The sequence below is a fragment of the Chiloscyllium plagiosum genome, unplaced genomic scaffold, assembly GCF_037043375.1.
Source record: "Chiloscyllium plagiosum isolate Xiang-an unplaced genomic scaffold, Cpla_swu_hap1 HiC_scaffold_2, whole genome shotgun sequence".
Classification (NCBI taxonomy): domain Eukaryota; kingdom Metazoa; phylum Chordata; class Chondrichthyes; order Orectolobiformes; family Hemiscylliidae; genus Chiloscyllium; species Chiloscyllium plagiosum.
The window spans coordinates 163,072,657-163,092,098 of NW_028270140.1; the positions used below are offsets into that span (position 1 = coordinate 163,072,657).

At 57.7% G+C, this 19,442-nt stretch overlaps 1 protein-coding gene across 1 annotated transcript in view; it reads left to right on the forward strand.

Annotated features, from left to right (window-relative positions):
* The window catches only part of LOC122546955 (receptor-type tyrosine-protein phosphatase mu-like), a 319,090-nt gene that overhangs the window by 34,881 nt on the left and 264,767 nt on the right, over positions 1-19,442 (forward strand). Inside the window, exons 3-5 of the mRNA XM_087975319.1 lie at positions 2,774-2,871; positions 5,308-5,436; positions 7,581-7,732. Coding sequence (XP_087831445.1) covers positions 2,809-2,871; positions 5,308-5,436; positions 7,581-7,732 — 344 coding nt within the window. The 5' untranslated portion in view covers positions 2,774-2,808. The remainder of the gene's footprint in view (positions 1-2,773; positions 2,872-5,307; positions 5,437-7,580; positions 7,733-19,442) is intronic.

The following is a 19,442-nucleotide window of genomic DNA, read 5'->3' on the forward strand; positions in this document are numbered from 1 at the left end:
GACTATAATTATTCAGTTGGATCTTCCTGAGCTGGCTGTTTATGGGAGGAAAGTCACTGGATTTGTCATCTGAATGCTGAAATTTCAAAATTACCCATTCCAGTGTTAGCTGTATAACAACTGCTCTCTCTGAGGCTGGTACAATTACAACATTTAAGAGGGTATATGAATAGGAAGGTTTCGGAGGGATATGGGCAGGTGGGACTAGATTGGGTTGGGATATCTGTTCAGCATGGATGGGTTGGACCGAAGGGTCTGTTTCTGTGCTGTACATCACTGTGACTCTGTAACTGTCTCACAGACTCGTCAAGCACCAGCCTGACAGAGTCATACTCAGAGAATCCTACCTCACAGACAATGTCCCAGGCCCCACCATTACCATCCCTGGGTATGTTTGGTCCCACCGGCAGGACAGACCCAGCAGGGGAGGGGGCACAGTGGGATACAGTCAGGAGGGGGTTGCTCTGGGAGTCCCCAACATTAGCTCCGTTCCCCATGATCTCCCATGGCTTCAGGTTAAACATGGGAAAGGAAACCTCCTGCTGATTACCACGCACCATCCTCCCCCGGCTGATGAATCAGTACTCCTCCATGTTGAACAACATTTGGTAAATCTGTGTCCAAGCAGTGCCTCACATTCAAACAGAGCACAGGGCCAACATCTTCCAATAAAGACAAAGGATGGCATCACCAAATCCTGTGAGCCCTGAATATCTCGTGATTGACAGCAATGGATGAAGGGAAAGGGAGGCTAAAGGCTGATACTGAGGACTCCAAATAAGAGAAGCCTTCAATGAATGTAGAATGTGCAAGAGGGAACTTAACTCAGAAATCGGGAAAGTGATTGGGGATATGGAAAATAAGAGAGAACCCTGATTATATGGTCATATATGTTCAGGATCAAAGGATACCCGGGGAAGAGTAGGGCCCATTCTGGAGCTCGGTGATAATTTGTGCCCTGAGCCAGAGGGTACGGGTAGGTTTCTAAATGAACACTGTGTGTGGGCATTGACTAATGAGAGGAACAAAATGATGAGAGAAATCAGCGAGATGTTTCTGATACAATTAAAGAAAATAGTCTGGACTGCATGGAGATTCTAAATGGCCGAGCAGGTTAACAGTAGATACCTCTCCAGGGCAGGCTGAAATGTATACCCAGGCTGTTGAGTCAGGAAATGGAGGACTGGCAGCACTGGCAATAATTTTCAATTCCTCTCTGGCCACAGGAGAGGTGCAAGGGGATTGGAGGACAGCTAATGTGGTACCATTATGAGAGAAGGGAGCAAGAGATAATCCAGGAAACGAGAGGCTGATCAGCCTAACCTTGGTGGTATTTGGAGACAATTCTGAGGGACGGAATTAGTTGAACTTGGAGAGGCAGGGATTAACAGGGTTTAGTAAGGAGAGGTCACGTCTGACTAACTTGATTGAGTTTTTCGAAGAGGTGACAGTGCATGTAGAAGAGAGCAATGCTTTGATGCGGTCGACTTGGACTTCAGCAAAGTTTTTGATGAGGTCTTGAATTGGGAGACTGACAGTTAAGGTAAGAGCCCATCACATCCAAGGAAATTTGGCAAACTGAATCCAGAATTGGCTGAGTGGCAGGATGCAGAGGGTGATGGTTGGAGGGTGTTTTTTTTGGGACTGGGAGCCTGTGCCCAATGGGGTCCCACAGGGGTCAGTGTCAGAGCCCTTGCTGCTTGTGGTTTTTATAAAATGACTTGGACTTGAACATCAGAGCATTGACCAAGGAGTTTGCGAATGGTATAAAAATTGGCAGGATGGTAAATAATGAGGAGGATGGTCTTCGATTCCAGGAGGATATAACAGGCTGGTCAGGTGGGCTGATCAGCGGCAAGTGGAATTCAATCCAGGTACGAGAGAGGGGATGCACTTGGGTAAGACAAACAAGGCAAGGAAATACATGATGTAGAGAAGGACTGTGAGAAGCACCGAGGTGTGCATGTACACTGGTCCCTTAAGGATCAGCACAGGTGGATAAAGTGGTTAAGAAGGCACAGGGCATACTTACCTTCTGAGTATTTAAGATCAACAATGTTTTCTGAACTGTATAAAAAGTAGGTTAGGTCACAGCTAAACTATTATGTGCAGTTCTGGAATTCACATTATAGGAGGGATGTGATTACACTGGAGAGAGTGCAGAGGAGATTCATCAGGACGTTGCCTGGACTGGAGAGGAAACAGATTAAACAGGATTAAAATAACTCCTCAGAGGCTGGGATCCCATCACCAATCACCCTTTATTTACAAAAGCACAGCCTTTGACAGTATCACTGCCTCTCACTGAGTCAAGACTCAATATTCCTGAAAGTCATCCTTTTATGTCAGCCCGGCCTCCCTGATTGAACTGGATGAACAGCCTCAATCAGGGAACTCACACTCTCCAGTGTCCAGCTATCTGACCCCAGTCCCAGGGAGTAGACAGATGGAGTCTAGAAACCGGCCTCTCAGGCTCAAGGGCCAGGGCCCAGGATAGGCCCTTCCAGATCAGGATGAGGAGAAATGTCTTTCCCCAGAAAGTGGAGTGTCAGTGGAACACGGACAGCAGCCAAGCTCAAATGTTTTGACTATTTTCAAGGAAGTGTTTGAAATAGTTTTAGGACTAACAGGCTTAAAGGTTAATGGGAGAAAGTGGGAACCAGCTATTGAATTGGATGATTAGCCGATTGGATAGTGAACAGGCTCAAAGGGCCGAATGGCCTACTCCTGCTACTGTTTTCCCAAATGTCTAAACCTGATCTGGTTTTCCCAGGTCCTCTGTCTCACACCATCGCTGATTTCTGGGAAATGGTTTGGCAAGAAGATTCCAACATTATCATCATGTTGACCAACCTTATTGAGCAGGACAAGGTATGACCCCTGACCCCACTAAACCTGACCGCTGACCCCTGACCCCATCTTCACTTAACCTGACTCCTGACCCTGACCTCATCTCCATTAAACCTGACCCCTGACCCCATCCCCATTAAACCTGACCCTGACCCCATCCCCACTAAACCTGACCCCTGACCCCATCCCCATTAAACCTGACCCCTGACCCCATCCCCATTACACCTGACCTTGACCCAATGCCCACTAATCCTACCCTGACCCTTCCACCAGCCTGATTGCCTTAGACACTGACCCCCGACCCCAGCTCCCTACCTGACCCAACTCCTAACCCCACCCCCTCATATCAACCTGATTTCCTCAGACTTTGACTCGTCAGCCCAGGCTCTAATCTCACCTGAAGAGAAAATGAGGTCTGCAGATGCTGGAGATCAGAGATGGAAATGTGTTGCTGGAGAAGTGCAGCAGGTCAGGCAGCATCTAGGGAACAGGAGATTTGACGTTTTGGGCATTAGCCCTTCTTCAGGCATTAGCCCTTCTTCATTCCTGAAGAAGGGCTAATGCCCGAAACGTCAAATCTCCTGTTCCCTAGATGCTGCCTGACCTGCTGCGCTTCTCCAGCAACACATTTCCATCTCTAATCTCACCTGATCCTGTCCACTTCCTGCTGAGCTAAGACATGACCTCAGCCTCTCCCCTTACCTTGACCTAATGCCCTCCCAGGGTTCAGCCCCTCCCCTCATTCTGTCCCTTACTGAACCCAAGCCATACCCTCTGCCTCTTCTCAGAACATTGGCCCTTGATTCCAGCCTTGAAGCTGAGCCCAGCTTCTTCACTGACTTAGCACATACCCATCCAGCCTGACCACAGCAAGTGGTCACTCGGCTTTCAACAATGATGGTACAGTACAATATCTGCTCAGTAACAATATCTGCTCAATAACAGTATCTGCTTAGTAACAGTATCTGCTCACTAACAATATCCGCTCAGTAACAGTATCTGCTTAGTAACAGTATCTGCTCACTGACAATATCCGCTTAGTAACAGTATCTGCTCAGTAACAGTATCTGCTCACTGACAATATCCGCTCAGTAACAGTGTCTGCTTAGTAACAGTATCTGCTAACTAACAATATCTGCTCAGTAACAGTATCTGCTCACTGACAATATCCACTCAATAACAGTATCTGCTCAGTAATAATATCTGCTCAGTAACAATATCTGCTAACTAACAATATCTGCTCAGTAACAGTATCTGCTCACTAACAATATCTGGTCAGTAACAATATCTGCTCACTAACAATATCTGCTCACTGACAATATCCGCTCAGTAACAGTATCTGCTCAGTAACAGTATCTGCTCAGTAACAGTATCTGCTCACTGACAATATCCGCTCAGTAACAGTATCTGCTCAGTAACAGTATCTGCTCAGTAACAGTATCTGCTCACTGACAATATCCGCTCAGTAACAGTATCTGCTCAGTAACATTATCTGCTCAGTAACAGTATCTGCTAACTAACAATATCTGCTCAGTAACAGTATCTGCTCACTGACAATATCTGGTCAGTAACAATATCTGCTCACTAACAATATCTGCTCAGTAACAGTATCTGCTCAGTAACAGTATCTGCTCACTGACAATATCTGGTCAGTAATAATATCTGCTCAGTAACAATATCTGCTCACTGACAATATCCGCTCAGTAACAGTATCTGCTCAGTAACAGTATCTGCTCAGTAACATTATCTGCTCAGTAACAGTATCTGCTAACTAACAATATCTGCTCAGTAACAGTATCTGCTCACTGACAATATCCACTCAGTAACAGTATCTACTCACTAACAATATCCACTCAGTAACAGTATCTACTCACTAACAATATCTGCTCAGTAACAGTATCTGCTAACTAACAATATCTGCTCAGTAACAGTATCTGCTCACTGACAATATCCACTCAGTAACAGTATCTGCTCACTAACAATATCTGCTCAGTAACAGTATCTGCTCACTGACAATATCTGGTCAGTAACAATATCTGCTCACTAACAATATCTGCTCAGTAACAGTATCTGCTCAGTAACAGTATCTGGTCACTGACAATATCTGGTCAGTAATAATATCTGCTCAGTAACAATATCTGCTCACTGACAATATCCGCTCAGTAACAGTATCTGCTCAGTAACAGTATCTGCTCAGTAACATTATCTGCTCAGTAACAGTATCTGCTAACTAACAATATCTGCTCAGTAACAGTATCTGCTCACTGACAATATCTGGTCAGTAACAGTATCTGCTCACTAACAATATCTGCTCAGTAACAGTATCTGCTCAGTAACAGTATCTGGTCACTGACAATATCTGGTCAGTAATAATATCTGCTCAGTAACAATATCTGCTCACTAACAATATCTGCTCAGTAACAATAACTGCTCAGTAACAGTATCTGCTCTTCTCAGCCCAAGTGTGAACAGTACTGGCCTAATCAGCTTCAGAGGGAAAGATATGGAGATTTCACCGTCGTCTCCATAGCACCTCCCAGTCGGACATCAAAGAGCTTCATCATCCGAAATTTCGAAGTGACAAAGGTGAGGGCTCAGAGGAACGGCAGGTGAAAAGGAGGATGGGAACGGGGAATCATGAAGGGAAATGGGGATGACAAAAGAATGGGAAGAAGCTGCGTTGTGAGTATAAGAGCAGGTGAATGGAGGAGAGAGGAGGTGATTGTATAAGGTACAAGTCAGGCCCCAGCTGCAATACAGCCTGGGCCCCGTATCTAAGCAAAGACAGATTGCTGTTGGAGACAGTCCAGGGAAGGTTTACTCGGCTGACCCAGGGGATGGAGGGACTGTCTTATGAGGAAAGGTTGAGGAGGCTGGGCCTGTACTCATTAGAGTTTAGTGGAATGAGAGGTGACCTTGTGGAAACACACAATATTCTCAGGGAGTTTGACAGGGGGAGACAATAGACAATAGGTGCAGGAGTAGGCCATTCGGCCCTTCGAGCCAGCACCACCATTCATTATGATCATGACTGATCATCCTCAATCAGTATCCTGTTCCTGCCTTATCCCCATAAACCTTGATCCCACTGTCTTTAAGAGCTTTATCCATCTCTTTCTTAAATGAATCCAGAGAGTGGGCCTCCACTGCCCTCTGGGGCAGAGCATTCCACACAGCCACCACTCTCTGGGTGAAGACGTTTCTCCTGAGCTCTGTCCTAAATGGTCTACCCCGTATTTTTAAGCTGTGTCCTCTGGTTCGGCACTCACCCGTCAGCGGAAACATGTTTCCTACTGCCAGAGTGTCCAATCCTTTAATAATCTTATACGTCTCAATCAGATCCCCTCTCAGTCTTCTAAACTCAAGGGTATACAAGCCCAGTCGCTCCAGTCTTTCAACATAAGATAGTCCCGCCATTCCAGGAATTGACCTCGTGAACCTACGCTGCACTCCCTCAATAGCCAGAATGTCTTTCCTCAAATTTGGAGACCAGAACTGCACACAGTACTCTAGGTGTGGTCTCACCAGGGCCCTGTACAGCTGCAGAAGCACCTCTTTGCTTCTTGTTATGAAGGCCAGCATGCTATTAGCTTTCTTCACTACCTGCTGTACCTGTATGCTTGCCTTCATTGACTGGTGTACAAGAACACCAGTCGAGGGCCCAAGGGCCTGTACCATCGAGGGCCCAAGGGCCTGTACTGCGCTGTATTCTTCTATGTTCTATGTAGTTTAGGTGGGCTTGGATCGGCGCAACATCGAGGGCCCAAGGGCCTGTACTGCGCTGTATTCTTCTATGTTCTATGTTCTAACACCTAGATCTCTTTGTACTGCCCCTTTACCTAACTTGACTCCATTGAGGTAGTAATCTGCCTTCCTGTTCTTGCCACCAAAGTGGATAACCACACATTTATCCACATTAAACTGCATCTGCCATGCATCTGTCCACTCACCTAACCTGTCCAGGTCACCCTGTAATCTCCTAACATTCTCCTCACATTTCACCCTGCCACCCAGCTTTGTATCATCAGCAAGATGTGGAGGTGGTGTTTCCCTATATGGGAGAGTAGAACCTGAGGGCATCATCTTAGAATAAGGGCTCACCCATTGAAGACAGCGATTCGGAAGCATTTCCTCCCTCCGAGGGGAGTGAATTGGTGGAATTGTATCTCACAGGGAGCTGTTGAGGCTGGGTCCTTCAGGATATTCAAGGCTGAAACAGACGGAGTTTTAATCAGGAACGGGATCGAGGGGTTCCGGGCAAAATGAAAAGTGGACTTGAGGATTTTAAGGTCAGCCTTGATCGTATTGAATGGTGGAATAGACCCACCACATCTCCTCCTACATCTTGCATTGTTAAGGACAAGGAAGGGCAGGGATGAAGGAGGAATAAACCCGAGAGAGTGTGGATTCCGAATATTCGGAATAGGTTAGCGTTGCATCTGCTGAATACAACTGACTCGCTCTCCCACCCCTCGCTGCCTCTCTCTCTCTCTCTTTTTCCTTCTCTCTTTCTCTCATCCTCCTCCCCACCCATGTATCCCTCTTTCTCCCTCTCTCTCTCTCTCTCCTTTGCTTTCTCTTCCTCTATACTCTTCCTTTCCCTGTCTCTCTCTCTCTCTCATCCTAACCCCTCCCTCTTCCCCTCACCCTCTCTTACCCCCTTCCCTGTGTGTGTGTGTCTCTCTCCCCCCCTCTGTGTCCCTCTCCCCCCCACTGTCTCGGTCCCTCAGGATGGTTCGCCCTCCTCCAGGAAGGTGCAGCAATTCCACTATCTCCAGTGGCCGGATCATGGAGTCCCCCGTAATCAGATCACCGTCTACCGATTCCTTAAAGCCATCAACCAGACCCTTCCCCACACTGGGCCCATCGTCATCCACTGCAGGTGAGGCTGGGAAACCCCGTACCCCTGGGGGGGAGGCTGGGAAACCCCATAACACTGGGGGAGAGGCTGGGAAACCCCATAACCCTGGGGGGGAAGCTGGGAAACCCCATAACCATGGGGGGAAGCTGGGAAACCCCATAACCCTGGGGGAGAGGCTGGGAAACCCCATAACCCTGGGGGGGAGGCTGGGAAACCCCATAACCCTGGGGGAGAGGCTGGGAAACCCCATAACCCTGGGGGGGAAGCTGGGAAACCCCATAACCCTGGGGGAGAGGCTGGGAAACCCCATAACCCTGGGGGGGAAGCTGGGAAACCCCATAACCATGGGGGGAAGCTGGGAAACCCCATAACCCTGGGGGAGAGGCTGGGAAACCCCATAACGCTGGGGGGGAGGCTGGGAAACCCCATAACCCTGGGGGAGAGGCTGGGAAACCCCATAACCCTGGGGGGGAAGCTGGGAAACCCCATAACCATGGGGGGAAGCTGGGAAACCCCATAACCCTGGGGGAGAGGCTGGGAAACCCCATAACGCTGGGGGGGAGGCTGGGAAACCCCATAACCCTGGGGGAGAGGCTGGGAAACCCCGTACCCCCAGGGGTGTGGCTGGGAAACCCCGTACCCCTGGGGGAGAGGCTGGGAAACCCCATAACCCTGGGGGGGAGGCTGGGAAACCCCATAACCCTGGGGGAGAGGCTGGGAAACCCCGTACCCCCAGGGGTGTGGCTGGGAAACCCCGTACCCATGGGGGGGAGGCTGGGAAACCCCATAACCCTGGGGGAGAGGCTGGGAAACCCCGTACCCCCAGGGGTGTGGCTGGGAAACCCCGTACCCCTGGAGGGGAAGCTGGGAAACCCCGTACCCCTGGGGGGGAGGCTGGGAAACCCCGTACCCCTGGGGGGGAGGCTGGAAAACCCCTTAACCCTGGGGGTGAGGCTGGGAAACCCCGTACCCCTGGGGGGGAGGCTGGGAAACCCCGTACCCATGAGGTGGAGGCTGGGAAACCCCATAACCCTGGGGGGGAGGCTGGGAAACCCCATAACCCTGGGGGGGAAGCTGGGAAACCCCGTACCCCTGGGGGGGAGGCTGGGAAACCCCGTACCCCTGGGGGGGAGGCTGGAAAACCCCTTAACCCTGGGGGTGAGGCTGGGAAACCCCGTACCCCTGGGGGGGAGGCTGGGAAACCCCGTACCCATGAGGTGGAGGCTGGGAAACCCCATAACCCTGGGGGGGAGGCTGGGAAACCTCATAACCCTGGGGGGGAGGCTGGAAAACCCCGTACCCCTGGGGGAGAGGCTGGGAAACCCCGTACCCATGGGGGAGAGGCTGGGAAACACTGTACCCCTGGGGGAGAGGCTGGGAAACCCCATAACCCATGGGGGGGAGGCTGGGAAACCCCGTACCCATGGGGGAGAGGCTGGGAAACCCCACAACCCTGGGGGAGAGGCTGGGAAACCCCGTACCCCTGGGGGAGAGTCTGGGAAACCCCATAACCCTGGGGGAGAGGCTGGGAAACCCCGTACCCATGGGGGAGAGGCAGGGAAACCCCGTACCTCCAGGGGTGTGGCTGGGAAACCCCGTACCCATGGGGGAGAGGCTGGGAAACCCCACAACCCTGGGGGAAAGGCTGGGAAACCCCGTACCCCTGGGGGTGAGGCTGGGAAACCCTGTACTCCTGGGGGAGAGGCTGGGAAACCCTGTACCCCTGGGGGGGAGGCTGGGAAACCCCATAACCCTGGGGGAGAGGCTGGGAAACCCCGTACCCCCAGGGGTGTGGCTGGGAAACCCCGTACCCATGGGGGGGAGGCTGGGAAACCCCATAACCCTGGGGGAGAGGCTGGGAAACCCCGTAGCCCCAGGGGTGTGGCTGGGAAACCCCGTACCCATGGGGGGGAGGCTGGGAAACCCCATAACCCTGGGGGGGAGGCTGGGAAACCCCATAACCCCGGGGGGGGAAGCTGGGAAACCCCGTACCCCTGGGGGGGAGGCTGGGAAACCCCGTACCCCTGGGGGGGAGGCTGGAAAACCCCTTAACCCTGGGGGTGAGGCTGGGACACCCCGTACCCCTGGGGGGGAGGCTGGGAAACCCCGTACCCCTGGGGGAGAGGCTGGGAAACCCCACAACCCTGGGGGAGAGGCTGGGAAACCCCGTACCCATGGGGGAGAGGCTGGGAAACCCTGTACCCATGGGGGGGAGGCTGGGAAACCCCATAACCCTGGGGGAGAGGCTGGGAAACCCCATAACCCTGGGGGTGAGGCTGGGAAACCCCGTACCCCTGGGGGAGAGGCTGGGAAACCCCATAACCCTGGGGGAGAGGCTGGGAAACCCCGTACCCATGGGGGAGAGGCTGGGAAACCCTGTACCCATGGGGGGGAGGCTGGGAAACCCCGTAACCCTGGGGGAGAGGCTGGGAAACCCCATAACCCTGGGGGAGAGGCTGGGAAACCCCATAACCCTGGGGGGAAGCTGGGAAACCCCGTACCCCTGGGGGGGAGGCTGGGAAACCCCATAACCCTGGGGGGGAGGCTGGGAAACCCCATAACCCCGGGGGGAAGCTGGGAAACCCCGTACCCCTGGGGGGGAGGCTGGGAAACCCCGTACCCCTGGGGGGGAGGCTGGAAAACCCCTTAACCCTGGGGGAGAGGCTGGGAAACCCCACAACCCTGGGGGAGAGGCTGGGAAACCCCGTACCCCTGGGGGGGAGGCTGGAAAACCCCTTAACCCTGGGGGAGAGGCTGGGAAACCCCACAACCCTGGGGGAGAGGCTGGGAAACCCCGTACCCCTGGGGGAGAGTCTGGGAAACCCCATATACCTGGGGTAGAGGCTGGGAAACCCCATAACCCTGGGGGAAAGGCTGGGAAACCCCGTACCCATGGGGGGGAGGCTGGGAAACCCCGTACCCCTGGGGGAGAGGCTGGGAAACCCCATAACCCTGGGGGAGAGGCTGGGAAACCCCGTACCCATGGGGGAGAGGCTGGGAAACCCTGTACCCCTGGGGGAGAGGCTGGGAAACCCCATAACCCTGGGGGAAAGGCTGGGAAACCCCATAACCCTGGGGGAGAGGCTGGGAAACCCCGCACCCATGGGGGAGAGGCTGGGAAACCCCATAACCCTGGGGGAGAGGCTGGGAAACCCCACAACCCTGGGGGAGAGGCTGGGAAACCCCATAACCCTGGGGGAGAGGCTGGGAAACCCCGCACCCATGGGGGAGAGGCTGGGAAACCCCATAACCCTGGGGGAGAGGCTGGGAAACCCCGCACCCATGGGGGAGAGGCTGGGAAACCCCGCACCCATGGGGGAGAGGCTGGGAAACCCCACAACCCTGGGGGAGAGGCTGGGAAACCCTGTACCCATGGGGGAGAGGCTGGGAAACCCCGTACCCCTGGGGGAGAGGCTGGGAAACCCTGTACTACTGGGGGAGAGGCTGGGAAACCCTGTACCCATGGGGGAGAGGCTGGGAAACCCCGTACCCCTGGGGGAGAGGCTGGGAAACCCCGTATCCCTAGGGGTTTGGCTGGGAAACCCCACACCCATGGGGAGGAGTCTGGGAAACCCCGTAACCCTGGGGGGGAGGCTGGGAAACCCCGTACCCATGGGGATGAGTCTGGGAAACCCCGTAACCCTGGGGGGGAGGCTGGGAAACCCCGTACCCATGGGGGAGAGGCTGGGAAACCCTGTACCCATGGGGGAGAGGCTGGGAAACCCTGTACCCACGGGGAGGAGTCTGGGAAACCCCGTAACCCTGGGGGTGAGGCTGGGAAACCCCGTACCCCTGGGGGAGAGGCTGGGAAACCCCGTACCCCCAGGGGTGTGGCTGGGAAACCCTGTACCCATGGGGGAGAGGCTGGGAAACCCCGTACCCCTGGGGGGGAGGCTGGAAAACCCCGTACCCCTGGGGGAGAGGCTGGGAAAACCCGTATCCCTAGGGGTTTGGCTGGGAAACCCTGTACCCATGGGGGAGAGGCTGGGAAACCCCGTACCCCTGGGGGGGAGGCTGGAAAACCCCGTACCCCTGGGGGGGGAGGCTGGGAAACCCCGTACCCATGAGGTGGAGGCTGGGAAACCCCATAACCCTGGGGGGGAGGCTGGGAAACCCCGTACCCATGAGGTGGAGGCTGGGAAACCCCATAACCCTGGGGGGGAGGCTGGGAAACCCCATAACCCTGGGGGGGAGGCTGGAAAACCCCGTACCCCTGGGGGAGAGGCTGGGAAACCCCGTACCCATGGGGCAGAGGCTGGGAAACACTGTACCCCTGGGGGAGAGGCTGGGAAACCCCATAACCCTGGGGGTGAGGCTGGGAAACCCCAAACACATGGGGGTGAGGCTGGGAAACCCCATAACCCTGGGGGAGAGGCTGGGAAACCCCGTACCCCCAGGGGTGTGGCTGGGAAACCCCGTAACCCTGGAGGAGAGGCTGGGAAACCCCATAACACTGGGGGAGAGGCTGGGAAACCCCATAACCCTGGGGGGGAAGCTGGGAAACCCCATACCCCTGGGGGTGGGCTGGGAAACCCTGTACTACTGGGGGAGAGGCTGGGAAACCCTGTACCCATGGGGGAGAGGCTGGGAAACCCCGTACCCCTGGGGGAGAGGCTGGGAAAACCCGTATCCCTAGGGGTTTGGCTGGGAAACCCCACACCCATGGGGAGGAGTCTGGGAAACCCCGTAACCCTGGGGGTGAGGCTGGGAAACCCCGTACCCATGGGGAGGAGTCTGGGAAACCCCGTAACCCTGGGGGGGAGGCTGGGAAACCCCGTACCCATGGGGGAGAGGCTGGGAAACCCTGTACCCATGGGGGAGAGGCTGGGAAACCCTGTACCCACGGGGAGGAGTCTGGGAAACCCCGTAACCCTGGGGGTGAGGCTGGGAAACCCCGTACCCCTGGGGGAGAGGCTGGGAAACCCTGTACCCATGGGATGGAGGCTGGGAAACCCCATAACCCTGGGGGAGAGGCTGGGAAACCCCGTACCCCAAGGGGTGTGGCTGGGAAACCCTGTACCCATGGGGGAGAGACTGGGAAACCCCGTACCACTGGGAGGGAGGCTGGGAAACCCCGTACCCATGGGGGAGAGGCTGGGAAACCCCATAACCCTGGGGGAGAGGCTGGGAAACCCCATAACCCTGGGGGAGAGGCTGGGAAACCCCGTACCCCCAGGGGTGTGGCTGGGAAACCCCGTACCCCTGGAGGAGAGGCTGGGAAACCCCGTACCCATGGGGGAGAGGCTGGGAAACCCCACACCCCTGGGGGGGAGGCTGGGAAACCCCATACCCCTGGGGGAGAGGCTGGGAAACCCCACACCCCTGGGGGGGAGGCTGGGAAACCCCATACCCCTGGGGGTGAGGCTGGGAAACCCCGTACCCCTGGGGGAGAGGCTGGGATACACCATACCCCTGGGGGTGAGGCTGGGAAACCCCACAACCCTGGGGGAAAGGCTGGGAAACCCCATAACCCTGGGGGAGAGGCTGGGAAACCCCATAACCCTGGGGGTGAGGCTGGGAAACCCCGCACCCATGGGGGAGAGGCTGGGAAACCCCATAACCCTGGGGGAGAGGCTGGGAAACCCCACAACCCTGGGGGAGAGGCTGGGAAACCCCGCACCCATGGGGGAGAGGCTGGGAAACCCCATAACCCTGGGGGAGAGGCTGGGAAACCCCGCACCCATGGGGGAGAGGCTGGGAAACCCCGTACCCATGGGGGAGAGTCTGGGAAACCCCACAACCCTGGGGGAGAGGCTGGGAAACCCTGTACCCATGGGGGAGAGGCTGGGAAACCCCGTACCCCTGGGGGAGAGGCTGGGAAACCCTGTACTACTGGGGGAGAGGCTGGGAAACCCTGTACCCATGGGGGAGAGGCTGGGAAACCCCGTACCTCTGGGGGAGAGGCTGGGAAACCCCGTATCCCTAGGGGTTTGGCTGGGAAACCCCACACCCATGGGGAGGAGTCTGGGAAACCCCGTAACCCTGGGGGGGAGGCTGGGAAACCCCGTACCCATGGGGATGAGTCTGGGAAACCCCGTAACCCTGGGGGGGAGGCTGGGAAACCCCGTACCCATGGGGGAGAGGCTGGGAAACCCTGTACCCATGGGGGAGAGGCTGGGAAACCCTGTACCCACGGGGAGGAGTCTGGGAAACCCCGTAACCCTGGGGGTGAGGCTGGGAAACCCCGTACCCCTGGGGGAGAGGCTGGGAAACCCCGTACCCCCAGGGGTGTGGCTGGGAAACCCTGTACCCATGGGGGAGAGGCTGGGAAACACCGTACCCCTGGGGGGGAGGCTGGAAAACCCCGTACCCCTGGGGGAGAGGCTGGGAAAACCCGTATCCCTAGGGGTTTGGCTGGGAAACCCTGTACCCATGGGGGAGAGGCTGGGAAACCCCGTACCCCTGGGGGGGAGGCTGGAAAACCCCGTACCCCTGGGGGGGGAGGCTGGGAAACCCCGTACCCATGAGGTGGAGGCTGGGAAACCCCATAACCCTGGGGGGGAGGCTGGGAAACACCGAACCCATGAGGTGGAGGCTGGGAAACCCCATAACCCTGGGGGGGAGGCTGGGAAACCCCATAACCCTGGGGGGGAGGCTGGAAAACCCCGTACCCCTGGGGGAGAGGCTGGGAAACCCCGTACCCATGGGGCAGAGGCTGGGAAACACTGTACCCCTGGGGGAGAGGCTGGGAAACCCCATAACCCTGGGGGTGAGGCTGGGAAACCCCAAACACATGGGGGTGAGGCTGGGAAACCCCATAACCCTGGGGGAGAGGCTGGGAAACCCCGTACCCCCAGGGGTGTGGCTGGGAAACCCCGTAACCCTGGAGGAGAGGCTGGGAAACCCCATAACACTGGGGGAGAGGCTGGGAAACCCCATAACCCTGGGGGGGAAGCTGGGAAACCCCATACCCCTGGGGGTGGGCTGGGAAACCCTGTACTACTGGGGGAGAGGCTGGGAAACCCTGTACCCATGGGGGAGAGGCTGGGAAACCCCGTACCCCTGGGGGAGAGGCTGGGAAAACCCGTATCCCTAGGGGTTTGGCTGGGAAACCCCACACCCATGGGGAGGAGTCTGGGAAACCCCGTAACCCTGGGGGTGAGGCTGGGAAACCCCGTACCCATGGGGAGGAGTCTGGGAAACCCCGTAACCCTGGGGGGGAGGCTGGGAAACCCCGTACCCATGGGGGAGAGGCTGGGAAACCCTGTACCCATGGGGGAGAGGCTGGGAAACCCTGTACCCACGGGGAGGAGTCTGGGAAACCCCGTAACCCTGGGGGTGAGGCTGGGAAACCCCGTACCCCTGGGGGAGAGGCTGGGAAACCCTGTACCCATGGGATGGAGGCTGGGAAACCCCATAACCCTGGGGGAGAGGCTGGGAAACCCCGTACCCCAAGGGGTGTGGCTGGGAAACCCTGTACCCATGGGGGAGAGACTGGGAAACCCCGTACCACTGGGAGGGAGGCTGGGAAACCCCGTACCCATGGGGGAGAGGCTGGGAAACCCCATAACCCTGGGGGAGAGGCTGGGAAACCCCAAACACATGGGAGTGAGGCTGGGAAACCCCATAACCCTGGGGGAGAGGCTGGGAAACCCCGTACCCCCAGGGGTGTGGCTGGGAAACCCCGTACCCCTGGAGGAGAGGCTGGGAAACCCCGTACCCATGGGGGAGAGGCTGGGAAACCCCACACCCCTGGGGGGGAGGCTGGGAAACCCCATACCCCTGGGGGAGAGGCTGGGAAACCCCACACCCCTGGGGGGGAGGCTGGGAAATCCCATACCCCTGGGGGTGAGGCTGGGAAACCCCGTACCCCTGGGGGAGAGGCTGGGATACACCATACCCCTGGGGGTGAGGCTGGGAAACCCCACAACCCTGGGGGTGAGGCTGGGAAACCCCGTACCCCTGGGGGAGAGGCTGGGAAACCCCGTACCCATGGGGGAGAGTGGCTTGTATTGGGGGAGTGAGGCAAACTGCGGTCAGCAGTAATCTGTGGTGGAGAGGGGTTTGCTGTGGGGGCATTCTGTGTGAGGGGTCAGTGTGAGGGGTCAGTGTGCGGGGTCAGTGTGCGGGGTCAGTGTGCGGGGTCAGTGTGAGGGGTCTGTGTGAGGGGTCAGTGTGCGGGGTCAGTGTGCGGGGTCAGTGTGCAGGGTCAGTGTGCGGGGTCTGTGTGAGGGGTCTGTGTGAGGCGTCTGTGTGAGGGGTCAGTGTGCGGGGTCAGTGTGCGGGGTCAGTGTGAGGGGTCAGTGTGAGGGGTCTGTGTGAGGGGTCAGTGTGCGGGGTCAGTGTGCGGGGTCAGTGTGCGGGGTCAGTGTGAGGGGTCTGTGTGAGGCGTCTGTGTGAGGGGTCAGTGTGCGGGGTCAGTGTGCAGGGTCAGTGTGCGGGGTCAGTGTGAGGGGTCTGTGTGAGGGGTCTGTGTGAGGGGTCAGTGTGCGGGGTCAGTGTGCGGGGTCAGTGTGAGGGGTCAGTGTGCGGGGTCAGTGTGCGGGGTCAGTGTGAGGGGTCAGTGTGAGGGGGTCAGTGTGCGGGGTCAGTGTGTGGGGTCTGTGTGAGGGGTCAGTGTGCGGGGTCAGTGTGCGGGGTCAGTGTGAGGGGTCTGTGTGAGGGGTCAGTGTGCGGGGTCAGTGTGAGGGGTCTGTGTGAGGGGTCTGTGTGAGGGGTCAGTGTGCGTGGTCAGTGTGCGGGGTCAGTGTGAGGGGTCTGTGTGAGGGGTCAGTGTGCGGGGTCAGTGTGAGGGGTCAGTGTGCGGGGTCAGTGTGAGGGGTCAGTGTGCGGGGTCAATGTGCGGGGTCAGTGTGCGGGGTCATTGTGAGGGGTCTGTGTGAGGGGTCAGTGTGCGGGGTCAGTGTGCGGGGTCAGTGTGCGGGGTCAGTGTGCGGGGTCTGTGTGAGGGGTCCGTGTGCGGGGTCCGTGTGAGGGGTCAGTGTGCGGGGTCAGTGTGCGGGGTCAGTGTGAGGGGTCAGTGTGAGGGGTCAGTGTGCGGGGTCAATGTGAGGGGTCAGTGTTTGGGGTCAGTGTGCGGGGTCAATGTGCGGAGTCTATGTGCGGGGTCAGTGTGCGGGGTCATTGTGAGGGGTCAGTGTGTGGAGTCTATGTGCGGGGTCAGTGTGAGGGGTCAGTGTGCGGGGTCAGTGTGAGGGGTCAGTGTGAGGGGTCAGTGTGCGGGGTCAGTGTGAGGGGTCAGTGTGCGGGGTCAGTGTGCGGAGTCTATGTGCGGGGTCAGTGTGCGGGGTCAGTGTGAGGGGTCAGTGTGCGGAGTCTATGTGCGGGGTCAGAGTGCGGGGGTTCGTGTGAGGGTCAGTGTGCGGGGTCTGTGTGAGGGGTCAGTGTGCGGAGTCTGTGTGAGGGGTCAGTGTGCGGGGTCAGTGTGAGGGGTCAGTGTGAGGGGGTCAGTGTGAGGGGTCAGTGTGCGGAGTCTGTGTGAGGGGTCAGAGTGCGGGGGTTCGTGTGAGGGGTCAGTGTGCGGGGTCTGTGTGAGGGGTCAGTGTGCGGAGTCAGTGTGAGGGGTCAGTGTGCGGGGTCAGTGTGAGGGGTCAGTGTGAGGGGGTCAGTGTGAGGGGACAATGTGAGGGGTCATGTGCAGGGTCAGTGTTAGGGGTCAGTGTGCAGGGGTCAGTGTGCAGGGGTCAGTGTGCAGGGTCAGTGTGCAGTGTCAGTGTGAGGGGTCAGTGTGCGGGGTCATGTGCAGGGCCAGTGTGATGGGTCAATGTGCGCGGTCGTGTGCAGGGTCAGTGTGCAGGGTCAGTGTGCGGGGGTCAGTGTGCGGGGGTCAGTGTGCGGGGTCAGTGTGCGGGGATCAGTGTGAGGGGTTAGTGTGCGGGGTCATTTGGAGGGGTCAGTGTGTGGGGTCAGTGTGCAGGGTCAGTGTGCCGTGTCAGTGTGTGGGGTCAGTGTGAGGCGTCAGTGTGAGGGGTCAGTTTTGGGGTCAGTGTGCGGGGTCAGTGTGTGGGGTCAGTGTGAGGTGTCTGTGCGCGGGGGTCAGTGTGAGGTGTCTGTGTGCGGGGTCAGTGTGAGGGGTCAGTGTGCGGGGCCAGTGTGACGGGTCAGTGTGCGGGGGTCAGTGTGAGGGGTCAGTGTGCGGGGTCAGTGTGAGGGGTCAGTGTGCAGGGTCATGTGCAGGGTCAGTGTGAGGGGTCAGTGTGAGGGGTCATGTGCAGGGTCAGTGTGCAGGGTCAGTGTGAGGGGTCAGTGTGCGGGGTCAGTGTGCGGGGGTCAGTGTGAGGGGTCAGTGTGCGGGGTCAGTGTGTGGGGTCAGTGTGAGGTGTCTGTGTGCGGGGTTAGTGTGAGGGGTCAGTGTGCAGGGCCAGTGTGACGGGTCAGTGTGCGGGGTTAGTGTGAGGGGTCAGTGTGCAGGGCCAGTGTGACGGGTCAGTGTGCGGGGGTCAGTGTGAGGGGTCAGTGTGCAGGGGTCAGCGTGCGGGGTCAGTGTGCAGGGGTCAGTGTGCGGGGTCAACGTGAGGGGTCAGTGTGAGGGGTCAGTGTGAGGGGTCAGTGTGCGGGGGTCAGTGTGAGGGGTCAGTGTGCGGGGTCAGTGTGAGGGGTCAGTGTGAGGGTCAGTGTGCAGAGTCTGTGTGAGGGGTCAGTGTGCGGGGGTTAGTGTGAGGGGTCAGTGTGAGGGGGTCAGTGTGAGGGGACAATGTGAGGGGTCATGTGCAGGGTCAGTGTTAGGGGTCAGTGTGCAGGGGTCAGTGTACGGGGTCAGTGTGCAGGGTCAGTGTGCGGGGTCAGTGTGAGGGATCAGTGTGCGGGGGTCAGTGTGAGGGGTCAGTGTGCGGGGGTCAGTGTGAGGGGTCAGTGTGCAGGGCCAGTGTGACGGTTCAGTGTGCGGGGGTCAGTGTGAGGGGTCAGTGTGCAGGGGTCAGTGTGTGGGGTCATGTGCAGGGCCAGTGTGATAGGTCAATGTGCGGGGTCATGTGCAGGGTCAGTGTGCAGGGTCAGTGTGAGGGGTCAGTGTGCGGGGTCATTTTGAGGGGTCAGTGTGCAGGGTCAGTGTGCGGGGTCAGTGTGCGGGGTCAGTATGAGGGGTCAGTGTGCGGAGTCAGTGTGAGGGGTCAGTGTGAGGGGTCAGTGTGAGGGGTCAGTGTGCAGGGTCAGTGTGAGGGGTCAGTGTGAGTGGTCAGTGTGTGGGGTCAGTGTGCGGGGTCAGTGTGCGGGGTCAGTGTGAGGGGTCAGTGTGCGGGGTCCATGTGTGGAGTCAGTTTGCGGGTCAGTGTGCGGGTCAGTGTGAGGGGTCAGTGTGAGGGGTTAGTGTGAGGGGTCAGTGTGGGGTCAGTGTGAGGGGGTCAGTGTGAGGGGTGAGTGTGAGTGGTCAGTGTGGGGTCAGTGTGAGGGGGTCAGTGTGCAGGGTCAGTGTGAGGGATCAGTGTGAGGGGTCAGTGTGAGGGGTCAGTGCGACGGGTCAGTGTGCGGGGTCAGTGTGAGGGGTCAGTGTGCAGGGTCAATGTGCAGGGTCAGTGTGATGGGTCAGTGTGAGGGGTCAGTGCGACGGGTCAGTGTGCGGGGTCAGTGTGAGGGGTCAGTGTGCAGGGTCAATGTGCAGGGTCAGTGTGATGGGTCAGTGTGCGGGGTCAGTGTGAGGGGTCAGTGTGCAGGGTCAGTGTGAGGGGTCAGTGTGAGTGGTCAGTGTGTGGGGTCAGTGTGAGGGGTCAGTGTGCAGGGTCAGTGTGAGGGGTCAGTGTGAGTGGTCAGTGTGTGGGGTCAGTGTGCGGGGTCATTTTGCGGGGTCAGTGTGCAG